This window comes from Triticum urartu, chromosome 7A (genome assembly GCF_056163025.1).
Source record: "Triticum urartu cultivar PI428250 chromosome 7A, HENAU_Tu73, whole genome shotgun sequence".
NCBI lineage: Eukaryota > Viridiplantae > Streptophyta > Magnoliopsida > Poales > Poaceae > Triticum > Triticum urartu.
In genome coordinates this window covers 690,563,461-690,575,961 of record NC_141879.1, presented here as the reverse complement: position 1 = coordinate 690,575,961, position 12,501 = coordinate 690,563,461, and the positions used below count along the sequence as shown (strand labels likewise).

General features: G+C 46.0%; 1 protein-coding gene across 1 annotated transcript; it reads right to left on the bottom strand.

The window, feature by feature from the left end:
- Window positions 1-293: 293 nt before the first annotated feature.
- Window positions 294-989, bottom strand: LOC147961565 (uncharacterized). Its single transcript, XM_087533863.1, has one exon. It carries the CDS (start codon window positions 987-989, stop codon window positions 294-296), a length of 696 nt encoding a protein of 231 aa, XP_087389989.1.
- Between the last annotated feature and the right edge of the window lie 11,512 nt (window positions 990-12,501).

Sequence of the window (12,501 nt, the reverse complement as noted above, 5' to 3'; positions counted from 1 at the left end):
TTACCCTGGACCTGTAGATGCAATTTCATTTGCTAACCTGGAAGCCTGCAGCTGCTTGATCCAGAACGTCTTAGAGCATCTCCAGCCGTTCAGCCCCTCAGGACGCCGAAAAAGAGTGGCCTGGGGGCGAACCAGCGCTATATCGGCCCTTGGGGGCGACCTAGCTCCCAGCCAAGCCCCCCAGCGCCGCCCCTCAAGCCGCGGCAAATTCAAACGTAGTCATTCCCGCTCACAAAATAGACGCCACAAATCCGGTGATCAAGCGGCCACAGTTCGGCGATCGAATAAAAAGTTCAGCGTACAAAAAAGAAAGGTCGCGCGTGCAGCGCATCAGACGGCGAGGTCGGCGTCGGCGGAGTCGGCGTGCGCGGGCTTGGCAGGGTCGGAGCTTCTTCTGTGCTAGGCGGCGTCGGCGTGGCTTCTGTGCGGGGAGTCGTGGAGGCATCATCACTCGGGCTTGGAAGCGGCGTCGGCGTGGGCGTGGGAGTTGGCGGCGTCGTCGACGGCAGCTGGTTCAGGATGAGGCCACGCTCCGCCAAGTACCACGCCTTGACCGCCTCGTCGTTGCTCTGGAGCATGTCCGCGCCGCCCAGCAGGAAAGTCAGGTCGGTGTTCCTCTTCTTCGCGGCGACGTTGGTCTGGAGTAGGTCGAGCTTGACGGCGCTGCTCGTCATCAACGCCGACCACTGCGCCTCGGTCTTCTCTTCACGCAGGACGGCCCGGGCCTGTGCGTCGGCGAGGCAATGCTCGATAGACTCCTGCACTCGCGCGATAGCCGCGTCGGTGTGTTTCCCCTTCTTAGCCCCTTTGTTGCCGTCCGGCCGCCCTTCTGACGCGTCCGGCGACAGCGCGTCCGGCTTGTAGGTCTCCTTGGCCTTGTCGAGGGTGCGCCGGACTTCCGCCCACTTCTCGCACTTGTCAATGCGCTTGTAAACGTGGAGGTACTTGAATTCTTGGTCGTTGTTGCCCTGGCGATACATGGCGAACATGCGCACCAGCAGCGTGGAGGAACAAACAGTTGGCGGGCGCACGCGGCGAAGAGAAGCGGGAGACCAGCGTGCCATACCTGATCCTCAACGTTGGCGCCGCTCTCCGGGCGAGTCGCGACCTCCTCGACGATCCCATGTCATTTGTTGCACGCCGCCTGGATGAGCCCCCAATGGTTCGCCATTGCCTTCGCCCCGCGCTGCATGTAGACGCCTTTAAAGTAGGGGTCAACGAGTCTGCGCTCGTCGAACTCGGCCTTAATGCGCTCCCAGTATGTCTCGATGCTCTGGTTCGTGCCGGTGGTCGGGTCAAGGCAGATGACTTTCCACGCTTCGGCCAGGCATTCCTGCTCCTTGGATGCCTACTTGATGCGCGGCTCGCCGGTCCTGGCCACCTCCTTCTTCTTCTTGCGCCTCCTCGCCGAAACAATTGCCGGCTCCTCCTCCTCCTCGTCCTCGTCCTCGTCCTCGTCCTCCTACTCCTCCGGCTCCTCCTCGCCGTAGTCGAGCTCGCCGTCCATGCATGCCGCCGCTGAGATCCACCGTGTCGTCCGGGGTAGCGAACCCGGGGGACGCGGCGGCCACGGTCGAGCCTGCTGCGATGATGTCGTCCATGTTGAAAGAACATGCGGTGCCCCCATGTTTGGTTTTGGTAATTGATGACAATCTCTATGGACTAATGGTTTCCTTGAGTTATATTTGAAGGTTTTGTCCATAGGCTTTTCTTGGAGTGCATGTGTCGATTTCAAGGAGAGTTTATGTCGACCAAGGTGTTATTCAAGGAATTATCCAAAGATTGGTCATGCGAGAGTTGAGCTTATTGCAAGCATGTCTTGAAGAAGAAGATTGTGTGATCATTCATGTCTACCTTCAAGACATCATTCAAATGAAGAGAATTGGAAAGGTTCAAGGTTGATCAAGACTAAGTCAAGAGTGAATCAAGTTGATCAACTCACAAAGCGCAGAAGATGTACCGAGAGGGATCAAGTGATCCCATGGTATGGTAAGAATTGGCAATTACGCTTTGTGTACTAACCCATGGTCTTCGTGAGAGTTCTTTGTGGGGTTAGGTTGCGGTGTGCAAGTTCAAGTGGAGCATCACAAAGAGATCAAATGCTTGAAGTTTGCCGTCCTTTGTGGTGATAATGGACTTGTGAAGATGTGCGGAAGAGTGGCTCACCCATAGTGGAGTATGGGGGAGCAATCAACTAGTCTTCATCGAGTCAACACAATCAAGAAAGGTGGTCCAACTTGAGGGAGTCAAGATTGTCATCATCTAGCTCAAGTGGACCATGTGCAAGGCAAAGGTTTGCCCTTGATAGGTTTTCTATTTTACCGGTCTCATGATGGTAGTTGGGAGACCGGGTTATAGGATCGATTGCCGTACTATCAAGGGGGGCTCTCAATGAGTAGCTTGATCGTATCGTTCGTAGAGAGCTCAAACCATTGCATCCTTGCATCATCTTTCTTGGTTCTTGTTTGGTTCTCTTTGTGAGTCTTAGAGCTTATGGTCATCTTGATGACAAGCTTGAGTTCATCGAAAACGGAGTTCGCATGCATCTTCTATGATGTTTTCGATGTTGGAGATTTTGCCGATTCTTCTCGGTTGGAGGTTTCACTCCTCTTTTGTTAGGCATACCTTCCCTGCCTCTTCTTACTATTACCAGTCGCTGTTTTGATGCTACTCGTCGTCTTATTTCCAACAAGCTTGAGTTTGCTCAATTCGGAGCTCATATGCAGAAGTTATGGCAGTTCTTGTTTTCTTGGAAGTGGTTTTTGTCTGGTTCCAGCGGTAGTACCACGAGCCCCAGCGGTAGTACCGCTTGGAGCTCTCAGCCATTGTACCGTTGCTTCCGGGCGGTGGTACCTCCATCTTGCTCAGCAAAGACTTGGGCGGTTGTTCCGGCCAGGCACCGCCCAAGTACCGGCCAGGCCTCTGTTTTGATGCGGTACTTGGGCGGTGGTGGCCCGGTTGGTCCGGTCGTACCAGTACCACCGGTGTCCGGAGCGGTTCTACCGCTCAGGACTTCGCCGCCCGAACGCTCAAGGCCATGCGGTTGCACCGGCCCGGTACCGCTCGACTACCGCACTCAGGGGTGACTCCCTTCTGTTCCTATGCGGTGGTTGAGCGGTGGCTGGGCGGTTGCTCCGGTTGTTCTTCTCAACCGGTGCTACCGCCTGGTCGCCCGGTTGTACCACCTGGTAGGGTTCTGCACGTATACTGTGAGTCCCGGTTGTACCGGGATCAGGAGCGGTAGTACCGCTCGTGTGCGGGCTGAGCACATAACGGTTGGATTTCCCCACTCGTATAAAAGGGGGTCTTCTTCCCCAATGAACCCTATCTCTTGATCTCGTTTTCCCCCATTGTTGACCTTCTTTGAGCTTGCTAACTCTCAATCCCTCCATGGATTCTTGCTAGTTTTTGAGGGAAAAGAGAGAGGAGATCTAGATCTACATTTCCACCAATCACTTTCTCCTCTATGTGAGGGGAACCCCTTGGATCTAGATCTTGTAGTTCTTAGTGTTCTCCTTCTTGTTCTTCCTCTCATTTTCCTCCCTAGCATTAGTTGCTCCGGTGGGATTTGAGAGAGAAGGACTTGTGCACTCCGTGTGCCCTTGACATTGCATTTGGTGCATCGGTTTGAATTCTCCACGGTGATACGTGGAAGTGAAGTTTGAGAAGCTTATTACTCTTGGGTGTTTGGGCACCCTAGAGCTTTTTCCTCTTGAGGGCCTTGGCGCCCTAGACGTTTGGTGTTGTTCGGAACTCAATCATTATGGTGTAAAGCTCCGGGCAAGCGTCGGGGTCTCCAATTAGGTTGTGGAGATCGCCCCGAGCAATTTGACGGGTACCAGTGACCGCCCCCAAGGGTTGCCAAAGTGTACGGGTTCGGTGACCACCCCCAAGGTTTGCCATTTGTACGGGTTTGGTGACCGCCCTCAAGGGTCCCTTAGTGGAATTACGGCATCTTGCATTGTGCGAGGGCGTGAGGAGATTACGGTGGCCCTAGTGGCTTCTTGGGGAGCATTGTGCCTCCACACCGCTCCAAACGGAGATTAGCATCCACAAGGGTGTGAACTTCGGGATACATCGTCGTCTTCGCGTGCCTCGGTTATCTCTTACCCGAGCTCTTTACTTATGCACTTTACTTTGTGATAGCCATATTGTTTCTTGTCATATATCTTGCTATCACCTAGTAGTTTATCTTGCTTAGCATAAGTTGTTGGTGCACATAGGTGAGCCTAGTTGTTGTAGGTTTTGTGCTTGACAAATTAACTGCTAGGTTTATTCCGCATTTGTTCAAGCCTAAACCGTAATTATTTTAAAACGCCTATTCACCCCCCTCTCTAGGCGACATCCACGATCTTTCACATGTCGGCATTGGTCTTGTCGGTGTCGCCGAGGTGCGACGTGGAAGCTTGTGAGAAGGGCAGCACGCCACGGCGGAGAGGAGGCGTCGGGGAGCACGCGTAAGCCGGCGGCGAGTAGTTGTATGGAGGGTACTGCACGCCAGCGAAGGCGGGCGAGGGCGTGCACTGGGCCGGGTGTCCATGGGGGAAGGTGACGTTGGGGTTGAACCCACCGTGCGCGTCCCCGTCGGCGTAGCCCGGCGACGGCGTGCATCCCCATGGCTGCGGTGACGACGAGAAGCCGAATGAAGAGCCGACGCTTTGCTGGCTCCAGGGCGTGTACTGGGCGTGGCCGCCGGGTGGATTCATCATCCCCACGCGAGTTGCCTCGACCTCGGCTTGGTCCGCTGCAGTCGCAGCCGCACGCGCCGCGTTGTCACGAGCCTTCTTGGCAATTGCCCTGTTCCGCCGGTCGGCGGTGACAGCCTCCCGTTGCTGAACTTCCGCCCTCCACTCGGCGTTTGTCATGCTCGGTGGCTTGGACGACGGCGCCCTCGGTTTCCTCTGCTTCGGCTGGGCAACGGAGGCGGTCGCGGTGGTCGCGGCGCTGGGGATCACGTACTTCTTCGGCGGCATGGCGGCCGGCTGGGAGGCGAGCGGGAGGGAGATTAGCGGAAGGAATGGAGAGAATGGGGGAAAAGCGGGAAGAAACGGCGGGAAGAGGCTCTCGACTCGCCGACAGAGCGGCCCCATGCCCCTTTTCGCTTGTGCGGCGTCTCCAGCGTGCCGAGTTCGGCTCGGATCCGCCGGCACCAGTTTTGACCCGTGCCGGCGAAAAACGGGCTACTAAGGACGCGACTAGACCATTTTTGGGCGCCGGTACGACAAAAACATATGGGAAGGGCCTGTTAGGGACACGGCTGAAGATGCTCTTAGATAGAGAAAGGCCAAGCTTGTGAGTTCCTCTTCAGGCTGCGTTTCCCTGCCTTCAAGGCACGAAAAGTAAAGTCGGGTAGCTGCATCATATATTTTCTTACACCTTCAAGCCAAGCCCAGTTTGATAGTGCTTGGCTACATAATATTGTTACATGGACAGAGAAGTGACACCGATGAAAAATAACTTGTAACACTCACACGGTCCAGAATCATTTAGTTTCTACAACTAAGCTAGTCAACAATCTTTGTTAGGATATTTGTTGGACCCGTACATTGTAGAAAACCTTATCAAGATATTTAGAAGTACTAAAATCAATATAGACACACTACACCAGATCCAAGCGTCGCAAAATAATCCGTAGAGAAGTATGATTTTGTCATATTTTTCTGTTTTTCTTAGGTTGGCATAATTCAATTCAACAAAAAATTCCAAGCTGAGGTAGTAAAGTATTATTGCAATTTTGTTGCGAAATGTAGTTCCGCTTTTATACTAGTGTATTTTCTAATGATGGATGAAATTTATAATTCTGAACCATGATTTAGACTATGACGAATATACTTTTGTTTTCAATCTTTTTAAACACAATAGAGAAATATCGATTAAACTTGTTTGTGAAGTTTATATTTAAATATAAGATTTAGTTAAAAAGTGGTATACAAAAAGTAAAAGTTTTAGTATAAATTGGTGGTATTCTACCCTACAAAAGAGGGAACTCAACCACTAGCTGCTTCTCAATTGAGGATCAGTTTCATCTCCGATAGTGAAAAACAAACAAATTGATGTTCGAACTCCCACAAGATGATAAGAAAATGAAATAAAAATAAATAACACAACATGCACTCATTAGGCAGAGGCTGATGGTTCTGTCCATGTGAATCAGCATCGTCGATGCCACCCAGCTGCTGTTGACCCACATTCCACCACTGCCTGATATCTAGTTTATCCTCAAAGGTGGAAAGGAACTCGTGGGTGATCTCCTTATAGGTTTGGGAGCGTAGTTGACCAGACACACTTATTCCCCTCAAGCGCCCGTGTCTACGGGGGTTCCCCTCCACGGACTTTTTCCCCTTCCTGCTCAAAAGGAGATTCATCTTCACCTACGAAAAAATGACGAAATTCCATAAAATTTACGTAGTTATCGAGTTCATGCAACACATATAATCAATCCATATATTTTCTACAAACTCTAACGTTAAAATCAAATGGGAAATCAAAGTATTACCATTCTCATCTGGATTAATATTGCAAGAGAAATAATCAAGGATTGCAGAAAAATAAATCATGCATCGCGGGAGAAGAGAAGATTCCCCGACTCAAACAAAAAAAACGGCAAAGAAACGATTGTTTACGAGGATTTAGGGTGTGAGTATGAGAGAGGAGAGAAAGAATCGCGGGATAATGGCTGGATTAGCCCTTACCTCCGCCGTTGGACTCTTAAGAGCCAAATTTCACGCGGATGAGCACGGGTACAAGCGCTTGTGCTTGTATCACACGCTGTATTGCATGTAAAATGCAAATTAGAGTTTCTTGGGTACTTGGTATGAGGGTCGGTATGAGCACTTGCACTCGTACCGCGCCCCATCTTCTCTTCTAGAATCAATGGAGATTTTTGAGCCCCTTGGGTATGAGGACTGGGCAAAGCGCTTGCAATCGTACCTCCAATCTAAAGAGGATCTTAAATTCTACTCCCTCCGTTCCAAAATAGATGATTAAACTTTGTACTAACTTTAGACAAAGTTGAGTCATCTATTTTGGAACGGCGGGAGTAATACCAAATGATCTATTACATACTAGGGTTCCTCCATATCCCTGAGATTTAGGAAAACTACCCGCACATCGAGGGAATGAATGGAACGAGATGAATTATGATGATCATGATGAGTTCAAGGTAATACACGATTGAATCCACTCCAACTACTGTGGATAGTAATGAGATGGTAATGGTGACGATGATGATGGTGAAGCCCTCTTGATGCAGCGTTGCGGCGACGAAGTCCTTCGATCGGTTACCCCTCCGGATGCCTCCCAGAGGCTAGGGTTATGTGTTCTGAATGCGCCTCTATAGGTGTTGTGCGTCAGATCCCCGATCCAACTCCACGAGGGTGAAGTAGTCGACCAGGAGGCGGCGACGGCAGCTCATACGAGTGCACATGCTCATATGGTTGGCCATCTTGCGCTCTAGATGAGCCGCGCTGGCTCCAACTGCATCAAATTGTTTATATTTTTATTATGGTAGGTAATAGTCACACTGATTGACGTGATTCCATCATAATTTTATGGGATTTCTTTCATAGTGCTCTATTTGTTTCAAAAGACGTATCCTAGGAAAAACCGACAAAAGTTAGTATGCAAACACGATAAAAATTCACAAAGCTGGCTGTGTAGACACAAAATAAAGCGTAAAAACTTCACATGATTTGCACTCATCATGCAAGACTGGCCCGAAACACCTCCCGGCCCGACCGATGATCGGGTTTACTCTAGGCACATCATTTAGTTTAAAAGTATCACACAGGGCATAAAAATTTGGTAGGTGTGCTTGAGGGTCTTCATCTTCTTTTCCTCAAAAAGTGTAATTTTGTACTACACAGAGAAGTTCGGTGTTTATAAAGAAAAATGCAGCATAATTGGTAGCATAATGAATAGGAGATTTAGCGACCAACCTAGATGGTACACCATACTCCCTTAGTGTCTTTTTTGATTTTTGGAGTTGATCTTTGCAAATAAAGAGCTAATGTCCGTAGTTTGAGATTTTTGTAATCTTTTCATGAATTCTTCTTTCCAATATAGTATGGTAGATACATTTTTTCCGAGTGGGTAGAACCTCTGTCTGCTAGAGCAAGCATCTACAATAGTTATACCTGCAAATCAGTTACAGAACTAACACGCTCCCCGACAACAACTTCAGAAAATTGCTTGATAACTTGCAAGACACACAGGATTATGTAGCATTTGTGTAAGAATTCCAAATAGCATCGGCCCCAAACGAGGAGCAGAAAGGAGTGCTAATGTGTGTGTTTCTGACGCACACAAGTTGTCACTACTCTTATGTGAATTAACTATTTTGGTATCTGCTGGGATTAGTATGGTGTCGGAGAAGAAGTAATCAGGGATAGTAACAAAGTAACGAGAGTACAAAATAAATAACATAGAACTAAAACACTGCAAACAAAACTTTCGGTTAATGTAGTAGAATGTTCCTCACCCATTATCTGAAGGCTCACTCTGGTTATCATCACCCAATCCTATGGAGACCCGAATCATGCTACCCCTATAAGAAGACTTACGTTAAGTTTTAGTAAATAGCTACTCCCTCCGTCTGAAAAAACTTATTCCAAACATGTCTTTCAAATGGATTTATCTAGCACTAATTTAGTGTTAAATACATCCATTTGAGAAACAAGATTTTTTGAACGAAGGAAATAGTTGACAAATTGTGATTGAGAGTAGGGGGCAAGGGGCCCACCCCCTAGAATTTGGCGAGGGGGAGAGAATGTCGTGAAGAAAAGTTATGTAAGACTTCGTAACTTGTTCGTAGGTGTAGTGTGCTTCAATGAATAATCCTGCACCTACGAACAAGTTACAAAAGGTTACGTAACTCTCCTTCAACAATTCTCTTTAGACCCCTGAATTTCAGGGGGTGGACCCCTCTCCCCCCTACTCCCAATCACAATTTGCCAACTACTCCTTCCGTTCCGAATTACTTGTCTTGGATTTGTCTAGATATGGATGTTTCTAGACTCATTTTAATGCTAGATACCTCCGTATCTAGCCAAATCTAAGACAAGTAATTCGGAATGGAGGGAGTAGGTAATTACGTAAAACTTAACGTAACTTCATCGTAGGTATAGCATTGCTCGCGCTTCAACTACTTCAGCCGCCCCGAGGACCTGGCAGAATGCGTCGGCGGCGTGCGCCGCGTGGCGCAGGTGCTCCAGAGCAGGGCGATGGGCATATTCCGTTCGGCCGTAGGAACGTCGAGCCAGGGCAGAACTGTTCTCTTTTCTAACTATGCTGTGCGCCGTATTAATGAACCTCATCCTGTGCACATAACACAGTGGCGGTACATTTTTGCCACGGGTATGCACTGTACATACTGTAGAGCGTGTGAAAAATCTATTCATCTGTATATACTGCACAGTGATAGCATGGAGATTTTTGCATTGCTTTGTTCTGTACTCTGTACTGGTTCCAGTTACGATGCTTTACTGACTACTCCGTACATATGTACGTACACACTAAATGCATGTTGCTTGCGCTCTTATCTGCTGTGAACAAAGCAATTCCCTGACTGCCGAATGTCACACAGTTTTGGACCGGCTTTTGTTGTTACCCTGGACCTGGAGATACAATCTGCTTTGCTGGCCTTGAACCTGTTGACCCATAACGCTTGCGTATATAAACCGACCAAGCTTGGGAGTTTCTCTTGAGGGCGCGGTTGACATGAACACCCTTAGAGGTAGCCGGCCGTGTCAATCCGACACCTCTGTGCTCTGTTTCTTTTTGGTCCTCCGAACCCTGACGAGAGAGAGAGGGAGAGGCAGGCGCTCTCAGCCACAAGAAATAGGATAGGATCCTTTACTACGTCTTTTGGGGCTAAAAAAAGAGTCAATTGCACCGGTGATGTTAGAACTTGTCGTGAACGGTCACTTTGGTGCTAGAACTTGCGGCATACATCAAACTAGTGTAAAAATTTGGCTCGGGCGTGCAGATACGGTACAAATCGTGTTTGGATACGAAAGCGACATTGACTAGGCTCACTTGCATGGAGCAGGGTCCCGCTGTCAGCTACCAGATGACATGAGGCCTGTTATTTTACCAAAAAGAAACTCAAATTTTTTATCCTCACGAAATAGCCCCTGACACGTGTCAAAATGTTGGCCATATGGGTTCCATATGTCAGCCACACATAAATTATATTAAAAAAATAGCGCGACTGCGAATTCAAACCATGTAGGTTTGCTAGCTTCCGCCAATGGTTAACCACGACTAGACTTTCTTGTTTTGACAGGATACGTCATGTATATATCCTTCACGTCCTATGTGGGCTGCACATGGTGGGACCCCCATTTTGCAGTGTTATTTTTTATAAAATCTATTTATATTATAATCATGTGTTACAAAAAATATACATAGTAGTAAAATAAATTAAATTATAAAAATGAGCACCTTATATGCATAATATTTTATTAAAACTGTGAACATTTTAAACATATATGAACATTTATTGAATATATAAAACATAGAAATTCCATTTCATGTTTTGTGAATTATGAAAATTATAATGTGAATACTTTTGTAATCTATAATTCGAATATATGGGCAAAATTTTAAATAAAAAGTGAATAATTTATAATTAAATTGTTTACATATATATATATTATTTATAACATTTGATTATAATTTACATATATTATGTAAACTTAACGAAAGTAATAGTGCAAAATGGGCCGCATGAAGTGCATTCCCTTATAATATTTAAAAGGATATAAAAACTAAATTCTTAAAACATGAATCAATCAATATTTTGTGAAAACTCTGAACATTTTTAAACTTATATAAGCATTTACTGAAATATACGGAAAAATATAAAAATAAATTTGACATATTTTATTCAATATGCATATTATTACATGAATATTTCTGTAATTTATAATTTAATCATATGGATAAATTTTAAATTAATACGTCAACATTTTATAATGTGATTTATTTTATGTATATTACTTATAATATAGTACTAGATTTTACTTATATATATATATATATATATATATATATATATTCTACAGTGTTCTAAAAATAGAGTGCAAAATTGGCTTTATTTGTATTGTTTTACAGTATAAAAACATTTTTATAGTTCATAAATACTATTTTAGATAGATGCATAATTTTAAAATAATACGTGAACTATTTTCTAAAGAATTTCTTCTGTTTTATGTATTATTTATACTGCAAGAATAATTAAACTTTATTTTTATTAGTGAGATTAGAATTTAGATACCTTTACATATTTCTAAAAAGACAAACTCCAGGAGCGACTTTGTTCTACTACTCCCTCCGTCCCAAAATTATTGTCTTAGATTTGTCTAGATACGGATGTTTTTGAAACATCCGTATCTAGACAAATCTAAGACAATAATTTTGGGATGGAGGGAGTACATTACAAAGGACTTACGAACTATAGGTGTGATGACGTTGTTGGTGCAGTGGCTATGACGGGTTGTTTCCCACCTATATGATAGCAAATTTGAGTTTTTCTTTCAAATTTCCATATTATACTAACAGGCGGGACGGGCTTTCAACAGAGACGGAAAACATGTCAACTCTCCAACGTGAGAAGGAGCTCTTATGTGAAAATAAAAAATAAAAATCAAGAGTGTTTTCGTGAAAAACAGGCACATGCCCTCCTTCCTCCCTTCCTGTCACTGACAGCCGGACCTGCACCATGCATGCGAGCCTGGTCAGCGCCGCTTTCGTATCCAAACGTGATTTGCACCGTATTTGCACGACCGAGCCAATCTTTTACACCAGTTCGATGTATGCCGTAAGTTCTAGTACCAAAATGATCGTTCACGACAAGTTCTGGCACCACTGGTGTAATTGACTCCTAAAAAAACTTTTGCCCCTGCCACTGACCGTGCTCCCTTCCCCTGTTTCCGCCCTCCTCCTCGTGTTGGTTGCTTCGTGCGGCTGCGAGGCAACCGGGCGAAGGCGGAGATCCCGAAACGACTTGGTATTGGTAGTACTCCCTCCATCTCATAACCTTGTAAACCAGCTTATATTATGATGAGATGAAGGGAGTACTGCTGTACGTATTTGGGAACCAGGGCAAGCAGCAAGCTAGGTATGGGCGCCGGATCCTGGCGTTGGCAGCTGGGAGCTACTCCCTCTTTTCCGGTTTATAAGGCTCAATTCAAAAATCTCACCAACCAAGGTAGATGATGAATGATGAAATATTTTTTGTAGTTTACAAAAGCACCCAATTAATGCTCTTGTTTTCCTCAAAAAATTATGTTTACGAATGCATTAATTGCAATGCATGCATGCATAAAGTGCATGCATTGGTCAGTTTTCTCTTAATACTTGCATGCAATGATTTAATGCACCTTGAAGTCTAAACATGTGATGGGGAACAACCAAATTGAGCCTTATAAAATGGAAAAACTAAAATTTTGAGATAAGCCCTATAAACCGGAAATGAGGGAGTAGCAACTAGCTAACTTC

Coding starts and splice junctions, on each gene's coding strand:
- LOC147961565 (XM_087533863.1), bottom strand. CDS start 989: ATGTTCGCCATGTATCGCCAGGGCAACAACGACCAAGAATTCAAGTAC.